Source organism: Globicephala melas, chromosome 6, assembly GCF_963455315.2.
Source record: "Globicephala melas chromosome 6, mGloMel1.2, whole genome shotgun sequence".
NCBI classification, from domain to species: Eukaryota; Metazoa; Chordata; class Mammalia; order Artiodactyla; family Delphinidae; genus Globicephala; species Globicephala melas.
In genome coordinates this window covers 37648791-37670096 of record NC_083319.1, presented here as the reverse complement: position 1 = coordinate 37670096, position 21306 = coordinate 37648791, and the positions used below count along the sequence as shown (strand labels likewise).

Here is a 21306-nt window from a genome sequence, read left to right as displayed (position 1 = left end):
GCTGACTCCAACTGATAGATTTTATTATTCATCCTTTCCAAGGATGAATCTTACAACTCAGTAATAAGACAATCCAATTCAAAAATGGGCAAAGAGGCACAACATTGTAAATCAACTATATTTCAATTAAAAAAAATTTTTTTAATGGGCAAAGGATCTGAATAGACATTTCTCCAAAGAAGGCTTTTTTTAAGTTTTGGCTGCGTTGGTCTTTGTTGCTGTGTGCGGGCTTTCTCTAGTTGCGGCGAGCGGGGCCACTCTTCGTTGCGGTGTGGAGGCTTCTCTTTGCAGTGGCTTCTCTTGTTGCGGAGCACGGGCTCTAGGCATGCAGGCTTCAATAGTTGCAGCATGCGGGCTCAGTAGTTGTGGCACAAGGGCTTAGTTGCTCTGCAGCATGTGGGATCTTCCTGGACCAGAGCTCGAACCCGTGTCCCTTGCATTGGTAGGCGGATTCTTAACCACTGTGCCACCAGGGAAATCCCGAAGAAAATATATGAACTATTAACACATGAGAAGATGCTCAACATTATTAGCCATCAGGGAAATGCTAGAGATACCACTTTAAACACAGGAGGATGGCTATAATAAAAAAGATAAATAACAAGCATTGATGTGGGTGTGAAGAAATGTGAACCCTCATAAACTGCTGTTGGAATTGAAAAATGGTGCAGCAGCTTTTGAAAAGAAGTCTGGCAATTCTTCCAAAGGTTAAACGTAGAGCTACCATATGACCAGCAACTCCACTTGTAGGTATATACCCAAGAGAAAAACCTGTGGCCATGCAAAAACTTGCACATGAAGGTTCATAGTAGCATTATCATAATAGCCAAAAGGTGGAAACAACCCAAATGGCCTTCACTGATAAATGGATAAACAAAATATGGTATATCTGTACAACAGAATATTGTTTGGCCAATAAAAAAAGGGATGACGTACTACAAGTGGTTACATGCAACTACATGAATGAAACCTAAAAACATGCTCACTAGGGGACTTCCGTAGTGGTTCAGTGGCTGAGATTCCACGCTCCTGATGCGTGGGGCCCAGGTTCGATCCCTGGTCAGAGAACTAGATCCCACATGCCGCAACTAAAGATCCTGCATGCTGCAATGAAGATCCCGCACGCGGCAACAAGGAGCCCGGGTGCCACAACTGAGACCTGGTACAGCCAAATAAATAAATATTAAAAAAAAAACATGCTAAGGGAAAGAAGCCAATCACAAAATAGCACGTATTATTCCATTTACATGAATATGTAAATCTAAAGATACAGAAAGTAAATTAGTGGTTGTCTAGGGTTGAGGGGAGAGAGGAGTGACTACTAATGGGTACAGGGGTTTTGTGGCAGGGTGGGGTTGGGGAGCAGTGATGAAAATGTTCTAAATTGTGATGGTTGCCCAATTCTGTGAATATACTAGAAATTATTGAATTTACACTTTAAGCAGGTGAATCACATTGTATGTGAATTATATCTCAGAAAAGCTACCATTTAAAACAAAAAAACGTCTCCAATGGTTTCCTCATCTCAGAGTAAAGCCTAAATTCTTGTAGTGGTTCTACATGGCCCTACAAATCTACACACTGACTCCCCACTTCCTTCTTTGATTCATCTAGCTGCCACTTGTTTCCTTAACTCAGTTCTATCCACTGTAGTTGCTTTGCTCTTCACATTACAAGGAAGCCACCCTCTGCCTCAGGACCTTTGCATTTCCAACTCCTGTCAGCTTTACTCCCAGATGCCCAAATGGGCCGTCCCCTCCTCATCTCCATATCTAAGCTTAAATGTACTATCAGTGAGGCTTCCTGTAACCCTCTACTTAATGTTACAGCCCGTCCTCTCAAGTTCCCCATCTCCCTTCCTTTTTTTTTTTTTTTTTGCAGTACGCGGGCCTCTCACTGTTGTGGCCTCTCCCGTTGCGGAGCACAGGCTCCGGATGCGCAGGCTCAGCGGCCATGGCTCACGGGCCTAGCCGCTCAGCGGCATGTGGGATCTTCCCGGACCGGGGCACGAACCCGTGTCCCCTGCACCGGCAGGCGGACTCTCAACCACTGCGCCACCAGGGAAGCCCTCCCTTCCTTTCTTTACTTCCCTCTCTAGTACAACTCATCAGCATCTGAAATACTATACATCTTATTAATGATTTGTCCCTTCCAAATAGAATGTAAGCTCATTGAGAGTAGGGAATTTTGTTTTCTTTATTACTATATCCTCGGTGCTTGGCATATAGTTGGGATTCAATAAAATCATTAAATGGATAAATGAATAAATTCTAATTCAGAAATATGTTGAAATATCCCTCCACCTTCATCCCCAAAGCCCCTTACCTATGTTCAGGCCTCACCACCCTCTCCAGGACCACTGAAGTAGCCTTCTTACTGTCCTTCCAGCCTCCCATCTCTCCTTCAAATCCCCTGACCACATCGCAGCAGGACAGCTCCATCTGAAACTCTGATGTGATTACCTTAATCTTCTTAAAATTCTTCATGGGAAGGGAAAAAACCCTTCATGCTCCCTGCTCCCCAGATAAAGGCCAAACTCTTTCAAGACCCTATCTCCCTGAGATTTGGCCCCTGCCGCATTGTCACACCCCCTAACACCCCACCCATCAGCCACAAAGAACAACTGTGAATACTCCAACTTCTCTGGAACTGTGGGCCTTTGCATATTCCAGTCCCCAACTGTAGCCTGATGAAAGCATTGATTTTTCCAGCCTGAGCCCAATGTCTGAGTTAGTAACCTTGCTGCCCACAAAGTGACATGATCCTCCCCCAAGGATCACTCAGCCAGAACTTTCCTCCACCTCAGCACTTATCACTTTGTAGCTCTGTTTCCTGTGAAAACAGGGACCATAGGATTTGGGTTCTTCTGTAGCACTGAGCTTGGCACATGGTAGACATCATTGAATGTTTTGGGTTTTTTTAAATTTTTTTTTTACACAGCAAGTTCTTATTAGTTATCCATTTTTTACATATTAGTGTATACATGTCAATCCCAATCTTCCAGTTCATCACACCACCACCTGCCCCCTGCCACTTTCCCCCCTTGATGTCCATATGTTTGTTCTCTACGTCTGTCTCTATTTCTGCCCTGCAAACTGGTTCATCTGTACCATTTTTCTAAGTTCCGCATATATGCGTTAATATACTGTATTTGTTTTTCTCTTTCTGACTTACTTCACTCTGTATGACAGTCTCTAGGCCCATCCACGTCTCTACAAATGACCCAATTTCATTCCTTCTTACGGCTGAGCACTGAATGTTTTTGAATGAACGAATGAGTGTCCTCAGTCCCTGAGGACCCTTTGAGCACTACTCTACCAGGACGGCCCTCTTTCCCATTAAAAAAAACACCAACACCTGCTCAAATTCACAGCCCTACACTTAGCAAGAGGGGGGACTACACTCCCCAGCTGGCAGTTCAGTAGACATGTGGTTTAATCCTTCCACTGTATCCCACAGCTTCTCCTGAAGACATGCAGGATGATTTCACTTTACATGACATTTAATCTTGCTCATGGAGGAATCAGTTCCCAAGACCTGACAGGACTGGAGGTGGCAGTGGTCATCCAAGGAGAACACCGGTGACTCTCCCAACTTCATTCCCCAATCAAAGAGGACAGTTTTGGTTTGCCACTGGTGAGTTTATTACATGATTAAAGTTCAAATAAAAAAATAATAACCAAAATCTTGGCAGGGAGGCTAGAGCCAGAATCTGGGAGCGCTGCTTCCCTGTCCCCAGCCTCCCTGACCAAGCCCAGCTCCATTAACTCAGCTTGACTCGATCAAGTTCCTCATCAAGACTTGCATCTGTGCTCTGGACATCTCTGCTGCTCCTGCTGGAGACTGAGTCCTGGGCTCCTGGCACCGGGGCTTTGGTGAGGGCCCCATACACACCCATGGCCTGAGGAGAGGGACAGAGAGAGAGCCATGATGACACATGGCAGAAGGTATAGCCCAACCCACCAACGGCTCAAAGGAAGAAGGTAGAGCCGGGGCCAGTAAGCTTGTTTTTCCTTTCTCTCTCTCAAGCCTCAGTCTTAAAAGCTTTGGAGTCGGTTCTAGGAATGTTACAAACTACCAGAGCAGGGTCACCCTCAAAATACTAATACAGGCATCTGCAAAAAAAAAGAAAAAAAAAAAGAAAGATGTCTCAAGAGGTTCCCTATTGCTAGGGATGACTGGGGGTGTCTCGTTCAGGGGATGAAGAGAGGTGTAGGTCTCAGGGCACTCTAGAGGACTCGATGGGGAAAGTGATGGTCGTGGTGGTAGCGTCTCAGTCTCTGGCATTGGTGCTCTATGCTGGGTCTTCAGGGCGCTCTAACCTGAGCCACCATACTGGTGACGTCGCCGGGGTTGGAGGGCAGCAGGATAGTGTTGGAGTCCTTGGCCAGTTTAGAGAATGCGCTGACATACTGCTCAGCCACAGTCAGGGAGGCTGCTGCATCTCCATTCTGTGGCCACAGGGAAGATAAAAATCAGAGATCACAGACTTGCATGGGGGGTGGGGGGGGAGGAAAGGAAGTGGAGAGAAATCAGGTTCCTAGAAAGAGGATATGCAGATCACAATACAAGAGATCATGTAATGTGGCTCAGTGGAACCAAAAAGGCAGGAATTTCTCCCAAGGGTAGATAAGAGAACCTCTTCTACTGCCAATTCCTGATCCCCAATCCCACCTAGGGGGTCTCTCACATGTTGTGTCAGAGCTGCAGCCAGGATGCGAATAGCTTCAGCTTTAGCCTTGGCCTTGGCCAGAACTGCACTGGCCTCTCCTGGAAGAAAAGAGACAGAGCTTAACCTATGAGGTCAGGGTACCCCAAAAGCTCCTGTCCCAGTAGCAAGCCTCAAAGACCCATACCCTGTTCATCACTCAGCCTCTACCCTCTGCTGACCTGCTGCCTGATTTATTTGTTCAGCCTTTTCTGCCTCAGAGGCCAGGATCTGTGCCTGCTTCTTCCCCTCTGCCACGTTGATGGCCGACTCTCGAGTCCCCTCAGACTCTAGAACTGTGGCCCGTTTCCGCCGCTCTGCCTCCACCTAGAAGCCCCCAGCAAGCCCCATCAACAAGAAACCAGAGTAAAAGTAAACTCTTACACAGACCTGCAACTGTACCCATCACAACAGGGAAGGGAGTCCAGGTCCCTATGCAACTGGAGCATCCTGAAGTACTCCACCTCATCCCTCTCTGGCCCCCACCTGCATCTGCATGGACTCTTTCACCCGGGGTGGCACATGGATATCCTTGATCTCATAACGGAGGCAGCGGATGCCCCAGCAGTCAGCAGCCTGGTTGATAGCATCCACGATGTTAGCATTCAGGGACTCCCGCTCCTGGAGGAAGAGAGGTGTAAGCTCCATGGCCTCAACCCAACCTTCAGGGGGCGAAACCGAGAAGGTCCCGGAACTGATCCCCAGAAAGGACTGAGAGTGCCAGGTATGTGTCTTCAAACCCTAACTCTGGCTCAGATCCCCTTACCCGGAAGACTTTGTCCAGAGAGAGTTTGCCGAGCTCTGATCTCATGGTTGTCTGAGCTAGCTGGGTGACAGCATACTCAGGGTCCTCCACACCATAGCTTGCCTGAAAGGGGCATGGATAGTGTCAGTAGCTTGCATGCAGGATTTTAGTGAGGAGAGCAACTCAGGAGCTGAATAAAGCAGAGAACAGATACCTTGTAAGGGTCCATGATGCGCAGGTAAAGGACTCCATCGATTTGCAGAGTTACATTGTCTGTAGGTGCAGGAGCAGGAGAGAAAGGAGGTCAGGCCTCCAGGTCCCAATCAGCTCTTTCTCCTGCAACCACATCCTAATGGCCTCAGAGCACCCATGTCACCCCGCACCCCTCACCAAGAGTCACGGCAGACTGCTCAGGCACGTTGATGACAATTTCCTTGAGACTCTGCACATATCGGATCCGGTCTAACACAGGGATGAGGATATTCAAGCCCTGGGAAGAGGAGTTACAGGTCTTCAGAAGGATGGGGGGCTGTAGGGTTGAGATCGAAGCTAGGCCTGGAGTGGGTAGGGAATCAACATAGATTCTGCCCAGAAAAACAGAAGGCTTGGGGTGTCACCGGTACGTAAGAATGTAAGGATAGGAATGTAAGGCTGGATCTCTGAATGGAAGGGACAGTCAAGGAGATAGGAGCCAGCAGAGTAGACTTTTCCATGCAGACAGGTGGAGCTGAGAGAATTAATAGAAGAGATTCCTAATGTGGGGCCTGTGGGATGCTAGCGCAATGGGAAAAGGTGGTAAGATGGGTATGACCGTCAGCAGTCTGGGCCCTGCCAGGTCTGGCCTAGGGTGTCAGAAGCCAAAGGTGAAGGCAGGCCCCAACGAGGTCTCACCCCATTCCCCCATGTCGTGAGGGAACTGGGATTCAGGCTGGCCCGGGGTGGGCAGAAGAGGTTCTCACAGGCTCCAAGATGCGGTGGAATCGGCCCATTCGCTCCACCACCCAAGCCTCCTGCTGCGGCACAAACAGCACCACGGTGTTTCGGGGCAATCCAGAGGAGGCGCGGCGCGCAGCACGGCCAGAAGCCTGCACGGAGCCCTAAAGGGAAGACGAGGATCAGCAGAGACCCAGTCGGTCGGGCACCCCGCCCCTCTCGGTGCCTGTCCCGGAGGCATGTCCCTAAACCGCGACCCTAAAGGGTTCTCGGAAAGGAACTCAGGCGAGTACCATAACCTCCGATCCCAGTTCTCTCCCCACACTTAGAATCTGGCCCCTTCCCAGTTGAAAATCCAAGTGATCTCTGGCCCGACCCTTAGAAAAGGATGCCTTGCACTCACCCTCAGCAAAAGGGCCCCAGACGCCCGCACCGAGCGCGCCAGCATTTCCCACTGCCACAGCGATCTCCGGAACCAACGAGACGCGGAGCAGAGCAGTCGCTCTAGATGCCCGGACCTGAGCCTTTCCTTCCGTATTTCCACTCCCCCGGATGTACTTCCGGCCTTCCCTTCCCTCTTCCACATTCAGCCAATCAGCGTTACTCGGCAGAAGCGTGCATCAAGTTGCTCGCTGGGAGACGCAGACTTTCTAGAGAGGGCTCAAGGCTGTAGCTTTTTCTTGTTCTCGCTGTTCAAGCCCAAGATCCCGAACACGGTGACCAAATGGAGGCTACTTTTCGCGTGCAGGTGTCCCAGAAAAGCTTCCCACAGAATTCTTTATCCCCACTGGAGACTCAGTTTACCCTTCTGAGCGTATAATCGCCATCTTTCACCATAGCGACGAGCGATTGGAGCTGACTCATTGCCGTGGTTGCCATAGTGACATTCTCTGGTAGTCCTGCTGTGCTGTACCCAGACCTCCCACTGGGGACCGACCCCATTCCCGTTACCATGGTGACTGGGCCTAACATTGCCCGGTGATTGGACTGAGGTTTCCCCCTCCCCTCTTTTCCCAAGGCATCATAGCTTTTTCTTCCTCTACCCCGTCAGGGTCTATCAGGCCAGGTTCCCTCTCATACAGAGTCCGGCACACAGCCCCAACATTCAGCCTTCTCTGGAGCATGTCACCCTGCACACATCTCCGATGCTCTGTCACATGCATTAGGAGACTTGCACAGTCACCCTCATTTTACATATCAGAGCACTGAAGCTCAGAGGAGCTAAAATCATCAACAGAACCAGTGTAAGAATCCAGATCCGCCTTCAGAGTTCAGCTTTTACAGCAGAACCTTCCCCACCACACCACCCCATTATGTGAAAGGGGCAAGACCAGACCTTAAGAATCATGGGGCTTCCCCTAAGACTTCCCTGCCTCAGGCCTTTTTCCTGGGGAAAGGGCAGAGTCCCGGCTCTAGTTAGGCTCTCCATCCCCATCCCCATGCTCTCCCGAACAGAAAAAGTAAGGCTTACTTCAAGTTTCAAACAAGAATTTATTCTTTCTTTCTTTCTTTTTTTTTTTAAAAAAAGTACCAGGTACAATTTTTTCCTGTTTTTTTTTTTTCAAGTTTTAGCAAATGCTTGTTCCCCTCAGCCCAGCCCCGGGTATCAGGGCTAAGGCTAGGTCAGAGTCTAGAGTGGGGAATGGGGTAGTTGATAACTACATGACTGAGTTTGAGGGGTGCCCCTCACCCCAACTGAGGTAGGTGGGTCAGAGTCTGGCCAGGTGAGAGGAGGCGCCCCAGTCCTTGGCCCTGACTCTGTCCCCTGAACACCTTCCTCAGTCAGGACCCCAAAGCAAGGAGACACAGGCAGAAGGAGAGGGACAACCAGAGTCTGAAGTCCTAGATGAGGTGTGGTTGACACCTGTGTGTGTGTGCCTGCACGCATGCTCTCTCTCTCACACACATACACACACACACACACACACACACACACACACACACACAAGTTGGCCTTCAGAGAGAGGTGAGAGGGTCGGGGAAGTGAAAGGAATAAGGAAGGACAGGGGAAGCTGAGTCTTTGGCTGGTGACTCAGTCCTTCCGGAATACTTCTCTGCTCTCAGCTGAGGGAGAGCAGTTCTCCTACAGCCCCCATATCAGCCTCTTCAACTCCTGAGGTTGGAGCAATATCTGAGAGTGGGAAAGGAGGAGGGGCAATGCCAATTATCAGGTTTGGGACGTTACCAAGGCAATCCAATTTGAATAAATTATAAATTAAAATAAATAAAATAATAAGTGGCCCCTGCCCAGGACAGGGAGGCAACGCTGGCATGACTTGCCTGGGAACTTAGGACAACCTCAGGGTAGCTCCAGTTCCTCCCCACTACCGCAGCTGGCCTGGGAAATCCAAGGGAGGGGGCAGGCACGTGGAGTACCCAGAGTAGGGCAGAGTGTGGTAAGATCAGAAGCTTTAAACACCCAAATAATCAGTTTGGGCATGAGCGTGGTGAGGGCTTTAATTCAAGCCTGAAGGGTCTCTCGCACCTCTCCACGTGTTTGCTCTGTCCAGGATGGAGCAGGATGGGCAGGTCCTTGGCCCACATGGGTTCAGGGCACTGACAATCAGGGCAAAGGTGAATAACGTGGATTGTGAGGGGCCTCAGTCACAGCCTGCAGTTCGTAGGGGAGCCCTGTGTCCAGTTCCAGGCTCCGGCGGGAAAAAAGCAGGCGGATGTCTCCATGCAGGCTTAAGCGGCCTGAGCGGGAGCTCCGGAACCTGGGGGAGGACAGGGTGATCAAAGTAAGACCCCAGACTGTAGACAAGCAAGGAGAGATGCTATTCAGGGAGGACATGCCTGGGTTGTGGAAAGGATATCCAGGGCCCTGTCCTCACCTGAGGTGCAACAAGTAGCAGAGGAGGCAGCGGGTGGGGCTAGCATTCCCCTCCTCACCCACAGGCACCAAAAAGAGGCGATGACGCAGGAAGGTCATATGGGCAGCAGGCATGTCCGAGAAGTCAAAGGTCACGAGGAACATCTTCACCACAGTCTGGTTGGGGTTAAATAAGGTCTGGGGACAGGAAGGGCAAGGTTGGTAGGGTCTAGGGGATGTTTTCCTGTCCCCACTCCCACTCCCCCTCAGGGAAAACTCACCACTTGGATGGTGCCCACCTTGGGCACGCTGTAACCCTTCCTCCCCAGGGGGTTCAGGTCCACGACGCCCTGGGAAGGCCATGGAGCCATCAGACAAAGTAGGGTCTGGGAGATTCCTGAACACTCATCCATCTCCACAATCTCTCATTCTGGGACCTGGCCCCTGCCCTACACTAGAGTTCTCCCCACCTGGCTCTGACTCTTAGGCGAGAACATCTAAAGAATACTTCCAGAGCCGTTCTCCTGGGTTCCCTAACTCTGCTGCTCTCTGCCCAGGGTGCCCTTCCCAATAAAGTCTTTTGCTTTGTCAGTTAAAAAAAAAAAAAAAGAATACCCCCTGCCCCCAACCCCTCATGCCCCTCATGAGCTAACTTTGGGTTTAGGTCAGGTCATACCAGGAAGGGAGCCGGGGCATTTTGCTCAGAAACATCAAAGAAGGTGACAGTGACAGGCAGCGTGACATGCTGAGGGCAGTAGGATCCACTAGCTCCAATCTCTGCTGTGAAGCCCTCAATGTGGCCAGATGGTGCAAAGCGTCCTCGCAGCAATGATTCCTGGGGATGGGGTGGGAAAACATATTGTGAGACAGATGCTAGCTGTTTTCCTTACCCATCCAAGCCACACACACCACCATCCCTTCCCGCAAGATCCACCAATCAAGGAACCCAAGGGGAACTACCTCAAAGTTGCCCAACAGGGTACGGCTGATGGCGGGGGTAGGAACAGGGGAGGCACTGGGGGTGCTCAGCAGGCCTGGCCTCTTCCGGAGGCTTCGAAGGGAGCTCCTGGTAGGGGAGGGGACACACAAGTGGGTTGGCTTGAGGTATTCTGCTACGCTTGCTACTGTCCTTGGGCCCCACAATTTGCTACTACCTAGGGCTCCTTCCCTGAGGTCCCCCACCCTGGGGTTGGAAAAAGAATTACAGACACCTGCCCCATTTTCAGGGAGGGGTAGAGGGAGAAGCTGGTCACTTACAGCTTCAGGCGACAGGCACCTTTCAGCCTCCGCCCCATGGGACTGCAGTCTGTTGGGTCCTATGGAGAGGAAAGATTAGGGACAGAGATTGGGTGGAGGCCAGGTATGTTTGGAGCAGGGGCTCGTCACAAGCTCTCATAGGAACATCCTCCCAAGCCCATCACCTTTCCTCACACAGATGTCCACTTAAGAGCAGACCACTTCCTCTCCTGGCTTACCAGCACAGGCTCCTTGGGCCCAGGCAGCAGGTGGCTCCAGAAGGGTGTGGCTTTGGCATCAGAACTGTTGGCAGCAGGAGGGTGGCCCAGGGTTCCCCGGCGCCTCCGAGGGGCTGGCCCCTCATCCTCAGAGCTGACATCCGGGGCTTCTCCAGCTGGAAGCAGCCTTCGCTTGGTGGGACAGGGGCCTGGAGGTCCAGGGCCAGGGGGTGTGTGCTCGGGGCTGTGCCCATTGGCAGTGCCAGGGGACTCCCTAGGCCAGGGGCTGCCCCCATTGCCCACCCCAGCCACTAGGCTCTTACCCCCTATTTGTGCAAGACTGTGCAAATCAGTGTCAAGTGTGTGCAGCTGGCCCGGAGGGGCTGGCCCTGGGGACTCCCCCAGGGACCCCTGTCCCCCAGGATGTGGGGAAACCCAGTCTCTGGTGTGCAAAGTACTGCAGGAAGCATTTGATGGGGGCCAGGGGGGACTCGGGGCCCCTGAAGTCCAAGGTGAGGTGGAACTACCTCCCTGTTCCACAACACAGAGGCCATGATGGCAGAAATGTTGGCTGGCCACGCCTAGTCCCAGCCCCAGTCCCTCTGGGCCCAATAGCCCCAGAGTAGGTGGTTCTTCAGGGGGTAGTCCCTCTCTGGCCCCCAGCCCAGGGCCTCTCTTCAGCTCCCGGGGACCCTCAGTGGGTGGGGCTGGCCGTTTCAGGGCCCTATGAGGCTCGGAGGCACCAGCTGGAGGGGAAAAGATGGATACCTGGTAGACCCCGGGGGATGTTGCCCCCCCCGCCGGGCTGTAGCCCATGAGCAGGCCACCCTGGAGGGCCCCCTGCCTGACTGCAGGCTGTGAAGGGCCAGCCTCTGGCTCTGAGGATGGAGACGGCTCCGCCTGCACGTGGCGCATGAAGCCCCGCCTTGGGTCAGGGGGGACCCCCCCCAGAGCCTTTATGCTGGGCCTGGGCTGGGGGGCCTGGGGACATCTGTGCAAGAGAAGAGAAGAAAAGATGGTCAGGGCAATCAGTGAATCATCTCCCTCCCAGGTGAATTTCAGATCCTCCCCTGGACTGAAGAGGTGAGCTTGTGAGGTTCCTGGGGGTGAAGGTGTCCCAATCTAATACCTTCAGATGGACTAATGGAATATAAAGGCCACTCGCAAAACTTCTGAGAAGGTGACACATTTAGCTCAGGTTTCTAACTGTACCTGCTCCCCCTCCCTCTCCTTGGCACTCACCCCGATAAAGAGGCCTTAAGCCTAGCTGTGTGTTCCCTCTTCCTGACTGATGCCTTGCTCTCCTAGCTTGCAGTCTGGTCCATGCCTGCTGCACTGGCGAGGTGACTGCCACCATTCCGTGCAGCTCCTAGGCTCAGCTAGACCCTGAGGAGAGAAAAACAGACATAAGCCAGGATCTCTGGAGCCAGCAGTAAGGCTGCTCTCCAACTGTCAGCTAACAGAGTATACGCCAGGACATCCTCCTCCAGTATGAGGAGCTCTTCAGAAACAGAAGGGGCAGTCTTGGGATCCAGGGCCCAGAGGGCAGAACTGGGCTACACAAGGAGTCACAGAGAGGCAGGTCTTAGCTCATTGTAATAAGGATGTGACAAGTAAGTTGAGGCAGGATAACTACTTATCAGGGCCACCAGCTAGGGGACTCCTGCCCTGAATGAGAGGGGGGATGAGATACCCCAAGATCCAAGAGACCATGCCAACTGAGAGGTGGCCAAAGCAAGAATTCAACTCTCCTAGTCAAGGCCACTGAGTTGCACAACTCCTTCCCACATACCTATCTCTAAAGGGACAAGTGCCATCCCATAACCCTAAGGGCAGAAGCCTTACAGAAACTTACATCCCCAACAGCGCTCCTTAGAAGTACAAACTTCAGGTCAGCTCAAACTTACATCCCCAACAGCGCTCCTTAGAAGTACAAACTTCAGGTCAGCTCAAAGTGGGCCCTTCAGCATTAAACTCCCAATTGGCCCCAGCAGTCTGTCCCTTTAACAGGAAGCAACAAATCTAACCAAAAACAAGTCTAGAGGGGGCAGGGTGGGGGAGCAAGCACTGCTAGAAGGCACTTTCCAGGGCCTCCCCCTCCCCCTACCTAGGCCCTGCAAACTAGTGATAAGACAGTGACAGTCAGAGAGCAGGAGTACCTCGCCACTCCTCCCCAACACATCCAACACCCAAAAACCAAAACCACTGCTTTTCTGTCAGGGTACAAGATGGTCTTCACTGACTAGTCCACCCTCAGGAGTCCATATTGGGTGAGGGGATGTCCAGTTGAAGGCCATCTTCCTTCATGGGAGAAAACATTTCCCCCAGGATCAAGCTTATCCTTTGGTCAGTAGCCTGTGCTGCCTGCTATCCACAAAACCCTTTCTCATTCAAGGAATGTCCCCTTATGCCTACTGGAGTCTTAACCTTCCTTGGCTAGGCCAAATGCCATCCTCTCCATAAAGCCTACTACGGCCACCCTGGACCATAAATGTCTGTCTCTTCTGAGACCTCACCTATAGCAGTACCACTATCTCCTGTAGCCCAGTGACAGCTTTGTTTGCTCCTGTGGGTAAGACATCTCGTAGACTGACCATAGGGTTCTTGAGGATAGGTTTGTACTTCACTCCTCTGCCCAACTCCAAGCACAGGGGTAAGCACATAGCAGGGCTCAAAAAAGTAAAATGCAAGTCCCAGAGATCTGGGCAGCAGTCCTGACAGTGCAGAGAAAAACTCCCAGAATATGAGAGAAGCAGGGAGATTAACTGTATAGGGAAAATCAGCAACAACAAAGATGGGGGTGGGGGGCTTCCCTGGTGGCACAGTGGTTAAGAATCTGCCCACCAATGCGAGGGACACAGGTTCATGCCCTGGTCTGGGAAGATCCCACATGCCGCGGAGCAACTAAGCCCGTGCGCCACAACTACTGAGCCTGCGCTCTAGAGCCCGCGAGCCACAACTACTGAGCCCGTGTGCCACAACTACCAAAGCCCACGTGCCTAGAGCCTGTGCTCCGCAACAAGAGAAGCCACTGCAATGAGAAGCCCGAGCCTCCGCTCAACGCAACTAGAGAAAGCCCACGTGCAGCAATGAAGACCCAGCGCCGCCAAAAATAAATAAATAAAATAAATTAAAGATGGGGGTGGGACACAGGGAGAAAGGGGAGCTTTGCATCCAGGGACTGGAAAACTCTCCTACACCAAGTTCCCACCACTGCACTATCCTACACTATCCTATTTCACCACGTTCTCATTAGAACTGGAAGCCCTAAGAAAATTCTGGTTCCCTGTGGTGGGTGGGGTGTCTGGAAAGGGCAGAACGCCAATGGCAGCATTGTCAGAGGGTACGACCTGTACTAATCTCTTTCCTCCTTTCCTCTACCCATGCTATACAGATTCAGGAAGGGCCTTTTCCTTAGCACTCCCACCCCTAAGTCATCCCATCATCCCAGTTGACCTCTTGAGCCCTTGCCCTGGGGAAGCCAGGTGATGACATGATGCCCTACTTGACCCCAGCATGGCTGGCACCTGCTCATTACCCCAGAGCCCTCTCAGTTCCTGCCCTGTCAATGAAAATCTCTAAGACTCACTTTCCTGCCACCCAGCCAGTCTGGCTCTAGACCATGGCTTCAAGCTGACTCATGGGGCAGGACTTGGCAGGGGAGGGGCAGGGTAGGCCAAATCTCACTCTGTGCAGGGGGTGGGCAGCAGCTGGCGTCAAACAGCTGTGCCAGGCTGTGGCTGGCAAGGACTACAGCTCCCAACATACCAAGGGAGCAAGGCCAGCAAAAACAACAAGTCCCAGAATACCACGGGGTCTGTACCCTCAGACACCTGCTAGGCCTGGGAGGTGGGGTAGGTGGATGTTGAGCTGCCAGGCTCACTCTCCCCTTCAGTATTAAAGATATCCATTTCTACCCTGATCAAGGAAGGTGGCCGGAAGGAGAATTCCTCTCCATGTGCTTTTCACCTTCACGCCATTCAGAAGGAACTGCTGCCAGCTGCTCTACATTTTGTACCTGCACACGTCTACACTAGCTACGGGGGCTGTTCCCATGGACCACTACTGTGGGTAGAAAGGTTAACCTCTGCCCTCTCACCAACCCCTTGCCTCGCTCTGGCCTAGAGCCCTCCACCCTCCGTGGAGAGGAAGCAAATCTTAGCACCTCCTCCAAAATGAGCCCAGTAGACTCACCCCAGCACCCCGGCTCCAGGACTCCTTGTTCTGACCGATCCCCCCCATCCCCTCCTTAGCCTCCCAGGTCCTTTCTCTCCTCCCTCCTCCCCACAGCCTGGGACAGGCCCCATTCCCTACTGGAGCTGCGGAGATTTGCTATGTCCCCCTAGCACAAACTCACCCCGTTCCCAGACTGGCTCCGCCGCGGCGCCACTGCTCCAGGCCCTTCCGTCCCGTCCCGGTCCCTCCCCTCGAATGCCCGATCCTCCCCACCACGGGCCCCCAACCCAGACAAAGGGTGGCTCAGCCTGAGCCCTGCTCTGCTAGGATCTTCTCTGTTCAGCTTCGTGTGCAACACTAGCGGGCCCTGGCGCCCGCAGCCCCCAAGCCGCTGCCTCGCCCCTCCCCGCGACTGTCCCTCCCCGCGGGCGCCCGGGCTCCGCACTGCCGACTCCGCTGCCCCTCTGACTCACAGGCCATTTCCTACCAGCTGATGGGGCAGCCCGCCCCGCCCAGCGCCCCCACTCCCCCACCGCTGCAGCCGCGGCCGCCACGCCCCCCTCAAACTCCGCCCCCATGGGCAGCGACCATGCTAATTGGCCTAAAGGAGGCCAGCCTCCCCACGACCTCAAGCGTGAGGCACGCCCCCTCCAAGAGACGCGAGCCCATTGGTCCACAAGGGGGGGCCGGCCTACATAGGGTCGCCCCGCCCATCTCCTTAACCCCTCAGCTGCAGGAGTCCAAAGCAGCTCTCAGCCTTGCCTTTTAACACTTTGAAAGACGTAGGCCTCCCACTTTTCACCCCTCCCTTCCTCTTCAGAGGCGGGTCAGTCGGACGACCTAGGGCGTTCACAGACAAAGTTCGACAATCCCCAAAGTCAGCTTGCTCTTTCAACACCAGATCCCAAATATCCCCACTCCCGTTCATCTCTCCGTGCCTTGCAAACCAGAGGTCCAGAGACCAGAGGGCTGTTGAATCCCAGGAAGCTTCCTTCGTGCCAGGGTAGATGAAAAGGTCTTGAAGTGGGATCTCATCTCTTTCCACTGAGAAATAGTATTGTTCCTCTCTTACTCTATATTGATGTTCTTTTGCCTTCATTAGAGGGGCCCCAAGGGCTCCCGAGATAGGGATACCTTTTAATTCAGGAACTAGACATCATCCTTTGTGCCTCTAAACTTCCATTCTGAGATCAGGCTGCTTCAGCCCTTCTGCACTCTTTCTATTCATCAGCCCCTGTTCAAGGAGGCAGAGCACCCAGGGGAAGAAGTGGGATAGGAAGGCTCCTGCCCAGAGTAGGGGGAAATATGCCCAACTCTTCTGACAGAGCTCACCCCCATGACTCACAGCTCCCTCGAAACTCCCCACCCTCCCCCTGAGTCACTGGGCCCCAAGCCCAGCCCAGACCCAACCAAATTAAGTGGCAGCAGAACCAGCATTCCTAATTCTTATTCTCGTATCCTTTAAATGACCAGGATGGAAACCTTTGCAAGGATTAGACATTAAAAGACACTTTTTAGAGGGGCTGATCTACGGGCAAGCTAAGAAAATAAACAGTCCTGCCTACCTTTCCCTCAGACAGTTTGGAGCTTAAGAGGTTTCTAAGACTCAGGTCTTCCACAAAACAAGAGGCAAACACCAGAGCCAAAAGAGGAAAGACTCAAACTGAGACCCTAGAGAATTAGCATCAGCCAGGGCAGGCTCCCTGGCTGTGCCTCCAGAAGAGCGGGAGTGCATTCTTTTATAGTTCAGAAGCCACAGAAGCCCCAAGGTCCTTGTTTCTACCTTGCTTGTAGTGGTGGGCCCTAAGGGCCCTGAGGTTGTCACTGGACAGTAAAATGAGGCTCTCCTCCCCTACTTCCTCCCTGTGCCCTAGACTTAGGAAGGACAACCAAGTAACAGTTCCTCTAGCCTCCTTTCTCCTTACCTCAGACCAGGGGAAAAACGCTGAAAAAGAACCCAGTTGCCGTGGACTGACTTCCTTGCTGGTTCCCTAATGCTAAGGAACGGGATTTAGGAAATTTTCAACACCCTGAACAAAATTGCAGAGTACCAACGTAAAAGCCCACTTGCCTTAGCAAAAGCTTACTGGGAAGACAGGTAGACAAAGAACACTGTAGGAAAGGAGTAATTCCTTGGTGACCCCACCTTGTTCTATCTAACTGCCACTACCATAGGCCCAGGCCTTAGTTATTTGCAAAAGTCAGGGGGCAGAAGTTCAGGGGGAAGGATCAAAGATGTTCTAGGCCTCAGTGTGTACTGGGAAAGCAAGCAGCATGGTACAATCAAGAGGCTTTACCTAGCTGCCTTAAATTCTTACCCTGCTTTATTTTTTTCATAACAGTTATCACCAGCTGACACTTCTCCCTCTTTCCCCTTCCCCCTTCCTCTCCCCCCTTTCTCTCCCTTCCCAGCCACACACACATTTATTTCTCCCCCTATTAGAATGGAAGCTCCATGAGAACAGCAACTTTGTCCATTTTGTTCATGCTGGTATTCCCAGAATCAGCATCAGTGCCTGGCACATAATAGGTGCTCAATAAACACTGGCTGAAAGAAACAATGAGCCCTGGGCTGAGTAAAGAGCAATCAGGAGACCTGGATCCTAACACCTGCTCTTTCACTGTGAGACCTGGAGAAAATCTCAGTCTCTTTGTTAATTTCCAAATCTGTAAAAATGAGCGTTTGTATAGACATTGAGGGCCTCTACAATTCGGACCTTATACTGCTATAATTCTAATGGCTGCTGTTCACTCATATCCATTTTCAGAGGATGGATCCAAGCATCTGAATGCACTGCTGCCTGTACCAAAGCAGAAAGTCTATATACTCCAGTCTCTGCACAGCAAACTGATGCCCTTTCTCTTCACGCTCCACCCACTCACACAAATGCCTCAGTCTTGAGGAAGCTGGAGTGAGTCCGCCCTAAGCCCGCCTCTCAGAGAGACAGTCTGGGAAGCTGTGTTGCCATAGCAATCAGCTCCTCCTCAAAGGTTTCAGCCTGCCCTCCTTTACGCCACCCTACCCCACGGCTTTGTCTGGCTTCAGCACCCCCTCCCTCCCCAGCCCGTCTCTCAGCCAGAGGAGACTGGCTTGGGGCCCCTTTCAGCAACACTGTCATACTCATTCAGCCACTGTGTGGAAAACAGGGCTTTCTCACCCTCTCCCAGCCTGCCCAGGGGCAAAAAGAGCTCTGGCACTACATCAAGTCCCCTCAGGGAACCAGAGGAGCCGCCACAAGGACTAGGCCCTAGTCTCAGTTCTGATAGCTTCCAAGCCAGGAGGGTGGGGAGCCATTCCCTCTCCCTCCCCCAGCAGAGACTGGAACCTCACATCCCTTCCCAAGTTCAGCCGACAATAGTGGCCCACCTCTCAAAACATGCCTCATAGAACTTCAGCACTTCTCACCATTTCCCCTTCCCACAGAAGCCCAGAATTTTCGAGGGGCCTAGGGTTCCCTACCCAGGAGAAGGAAAAGTGTGGGGAAATCAGTTTGTGGCAAGTGGTAAAAAGGTGTCTACCATTCACTTGAGGGCTGTTGGGAGAGACCTCTGCAGTAGTGAGGGCGAGGTCTGGGCCTTGCTGCTGGTTACTTAGGTCTCTGGCCACGGAGTACGAAGTCTGGGGCAGGGCACAGCTCCTAGACAGGCAAGGACCAGGCCAGGCCCCAGGGTGAGGAAGGAAGTGGGAAATGAGCACACCCAGAGCATAAGGGCAGGGCAAAGTGGGGGAGGAGGGGGAAGACAGGGACCAAGGCAAGCTTCTAGGAGGAACAGGAACTAGAGTGGGGGGATAACAGGAACCGAAGCAGGGGAAGGGTCCCCAGGGACACCAGCTAAGGGGAAAAAACCTGTCTCAGCCAGACAGATCCAAAGCCGACTGAGAGAGTCACACAAGCCCTAGTGGCAAGTAGGGCCTGGATCCTCTCTGAGAGTGCTCAGGCCTGAAGGTGGAGTTAGGAGCTGACGAGCCGGGAACACCACAGACTGGCTTCTTCACCCCCCTAATTCCAACACCCTCATTCCTGAAACACAGTACACAAACATCTTCTCGGAGTCTCTACAATGCCCCCAGACTTTCTCAAAGCACTACGGGTTCTTCCCTCCCCAGATGGGACCTGCAACCCCTTCCCCTCACACAGTGCCCACAGTCCCATCCCTTCTTCCTCCACACAGCCCCTCCCACACTCCGGACCACCAGCCCGTCTCCATCACACGACACCTCCCCTTTCCCTTAAAGCGCTTCAGATCCCCTCCCCCTCAAGTGTCGTCTGAACCCTCCTCTTCTGATAGCGACCTGACCCCCTCACATTGTACTTCCCACCTCACAAAGCACTCCCGCCCCGCCCCCGCAAGGGCTACTGGAGAATGCACCTCCTAGCCCCTACACTGAGCCCCCAACTCCTCCCCCAACTGTTTCACTCCACCCCCACCCAGCATTTCTCTAGATCCTCTCCTTCTCTAACGTGATCCCCACCTCCTCATGTCTGCCCAAGCGCACCCCCGTCCCTGTCCCTTCTTCCACATACACCCCGCCACACACCTGTAGTTCCGCGAGTCCCGTTGCACCTGGGGAGGTAATGGATTGGGGCAGTTACACAGCAGCCCTAGCTGCAGCCTCGGCCTGCAAACCTCACCCCTTTGGTCCGAGCCCCGCCCCCGCAACGACGGGACCCACCCTCCCCCTTGTCCCACCTCCCACCTTCCCCTGGCTCCTCCCCTCTCCCAGTTTCTTTAATCCTGGGGCTCCTCCCCTGTAATCCAGGTCCCGCCCCTCCCTGGCTCCGCCCCTTCTCCTTTCGGCGTCTCCCCATTGAATTTCTGCTTGTCCCTCGTCCCACCCCTGATCCCCGCCCCCTTTTGGTCTCTCCGCCTTTCACTAGGACCCGCCCCCTCGGATTCCAGGCTGGCAGAACCCGTGCCAGGCTCCCTTCCCCTGCTAGCCCCCTCCCATCTCGGAGCCTCTCCTCCCCCTCTCCCCTTCTCCCGCTTGCCTCACGCTGGAGCTGGCGCTCCAGCCCGGAACCGCTGGCTCTGATTGGCTGCGGCGGCCCCAATGGATGGCGGAGGAGACAAAGTGATGGTTGCAGGTCGCCTGAGGTCCCACCCCGGCCACGTGCGGCTGCTGTGATGACAGGTCTAGAGGGGCGGGACCTCGGCCCGCAGTCGGCGGCCTAGGCTGACCGGATCCAGCCAGAGGTGGGGAGCCAGAACCAGCGCCAAAGCGTCAGCCTGCGGGCGCCAAGCCTGAGTGGGGCCCTCCTAGGCTTTCGAGCTGGTGTGAGCTGCCTGCGAAACTTGAACCTCTTAGTGAAGCCGTCTGCGTTAGCGCGCTTATTTGCCCTAATGGGGGAGGTCTGTGGGGTTTGCAAAGTAGTGCCATGAGTCTCAGGATTCTGTGAAAATGCGGGAATCTGATTGGCGGGGTCTCAAGACTGTGAGGATGAGCAGTTTCCGCAGCCTACGCTTTGCGGGAGATTCTGAATTTTGAGAGACTGGCAGTACGAGTCAGATCTGTACCTGTGGAGGTAGGTCAGCAAGAAGTCTGTGAATTTATGAGCCTAAGTATTAATACGGAGTTATGGGAGCCTGCAATCGCCGGAGAAAAGAAGAGCCTTTGCCTTGTACAAGTGTCGATTGAACTATGTGACAGTTACATATATTCTGTATATTAATTAGCGCTTGAATCTTCTCTCCAACTACCCCCAGCCCCACGGGTTCCCGAGATACAGCAGGGGAAGTCGACGCTTTACGAGCTACCGGTAGATGGCAGCACAGGACCCTTGCAGAACTCAGTGGCTCTGAGCTCGGGGCCTGGCGGGCTTCTCTCTGGAGCCAGCGGTATTGATGGCTGTGTGATGGACTGGACATGTTAAAGTTCTCTCAAAGTCTCAGATTCTTTAGATCTCTGTGACTTTCTTTCTGTGAGTAGTTAACTTAAGCGGCTTTACTGAACACCAGTGGTGTGCTAGGCAAAATGAAAAAAGAGACAAAGAAAAAAAAATTTTTCTTCCCTTATGGAACTTGTTCCGATTGTCATACAAATACCTCTATAATCCAAGAGAGTAAAGTTGGAAGGGTTTTGTGTAGTGGAAAAAGCTCAAAGTTTGAAGTCATTTGGTTTGGTCTCTGAACTTTGGGTAAGGAGTATTTACTAGCTGTATGAATTTCGGTAAATTACTTGACTTTTTAAAAATAAACTTTTAATTTTAGATGTACAAAAAATTTGTGAAGATAGTACAGAAAGTTTCCATATACCCCACACCCAATTTGCCCTCATTAACATCTTACATTAGTATGGTTTGTGTGCTACAATTAATCAATATAATATTGATACATTATTATTAACTAAAATCCATACTTTATTCAGATTTCCTTAGTTTTTACCTCAAGTCCTTTTTCTATTCCAGGATCCCATCCAGGATAGCACATTACATTTAGTTGTCATGTCTCCTTAAACTCCTCTTGACTGTGCCAGTTT

General features: G+C 52.5%; 2 protein-coding genes across 4 annotated transcripts; both read right to left on the bottom strand.

Moving 5' to 3' along the window:
- Window positions 1–3626: 3626 nt before the first annotated feature.
- On the bottom strand, window positions 3627–6947 carry STOML2 (stomatin like 2). 2 transcript variants are annotated; one of them, XM_030884169.2, is made up of 10 exons: window positions 6790–6947; window positions 6345–6550; window positions 5844–5943; window positions 5668–5726; window positions 5475–5576; window positions 5195–5329; window positions 4891–5035; window positions 4691–4770; window positions 4323–4451; window positions 3627–3901 (listed from the first exon to the last, which is right to left on the bottom strand). In XM_030884169.2, exons 4-10 carry the CDS (start codon window positions 5680–5682, stop codon window positions 3764–3766), a joined length of 744 nt encoding a protein of 247 aa, XP_030740029.1. In that variant the 5' UTR covers window positions 5683–5726; window positions 5844–5943; window positions 6345–6550; window positions 6790–6947; the 3' UTR covers window positions 3627–3763. The 2 variants fall into 2 exon arrangements, with proteins under 2 accessions (XP_030740029.1, XP_030740028.2); XM_030884168.2 differs by having other exon boundaries at window positions 6413–6550.
- A 989-nt stretch (window positions 6948–7936) lies between these two features.
- On the bottom strand, window positions 7937–19495 carry ATOSB (atos homolog B). 2 transcript variants are annotated; one of them, XM_030884166.3, is made up of 9 exons: window positions 19369–19495; window positions 11895–12038; window positions 10674–11643; window positions 10456–10514; window positions 10159–10264; window positions 9875–10033; window positions 9480–9548; window positions 9221–9396; window positions 7937–9103 (listed from the first exon to the last, which is right to left on the bottom strand). In XM_030884166.3, exons 3-9 carry the CDS (start codon window positions 11565–11567, stop codon window positions 8950–8952), a joined length of 1617 nt encoding a protein of 538 aa, XP_030740026.1. In that variant the 5' UTR covers window positions 11568–11643; window positions 11895–12038; window positions 19369–19495; the 3' UTR covers window positions 7937–8949. The 2 variants fall into 2 exon arrangements, with proteins under 2 accessions (XP_030740026.1, XP_030740027.1); XM_030884167.3 differs by lacking the exon at window positions 19369–19495 and adding an exon at window positions 15010–15282.
- Window positions 19496–21306: the final 1811 nt, after the last annotated feature.

What these genes read in the sequence shown, in the direction of transcription:
- STOML2 (XM_030884168.2), bottom strand. Translation starts at nt 6,834, where the DNA reads ATGCTGGCGCGCTCGGTGCGGGCGTCTGGGGCCCTTTTGCTGAGG. An exon ending in TCCACCGCATCTTGGAGCCT is followed by an intron (nt 5,944 to 6,412) that starts GTGAGAACCTCT and finishes TCCTCTTCCCAG; the next exon opens with GGCTTGAATATCCTCATCCC. An exon ending in CTCTGGACAAAGTCTTCCGG is followed by an intron (nt 5,330 to 5,474) that starts GTAAGGGGATCT and finishes CTCTTCCTCCAG; the next exon opens with GAGCGGGAGTCCCTGAATGC.
- ATOSB (XM_030884166.3), bottom strand. Translation starts at nt 11,567, where the DNA reads ATGCGCCACGTGCAGGCGGAGCCGTCTCCATCCTCAGAGCCAGAGGCT. An exon ending in ATGCCCCGGCTCCCTTCCTG is followed by an intron (nt 9,549 to 9,874) that starts GTATGACCTGAC and finishes TGGCCTTCCCAG; the next exon opens with GGCGTCGTGGACCTGAACCC. An exon ending in AGGTGGGCACCATCCAAGTG is followed by an intron (nt 9,397 to 9,479) that starts GTGAGTTTTCCC and finishes TCCTGTCCCCAG; the next exon opens with ACCTTATTTAACCCCAACCA.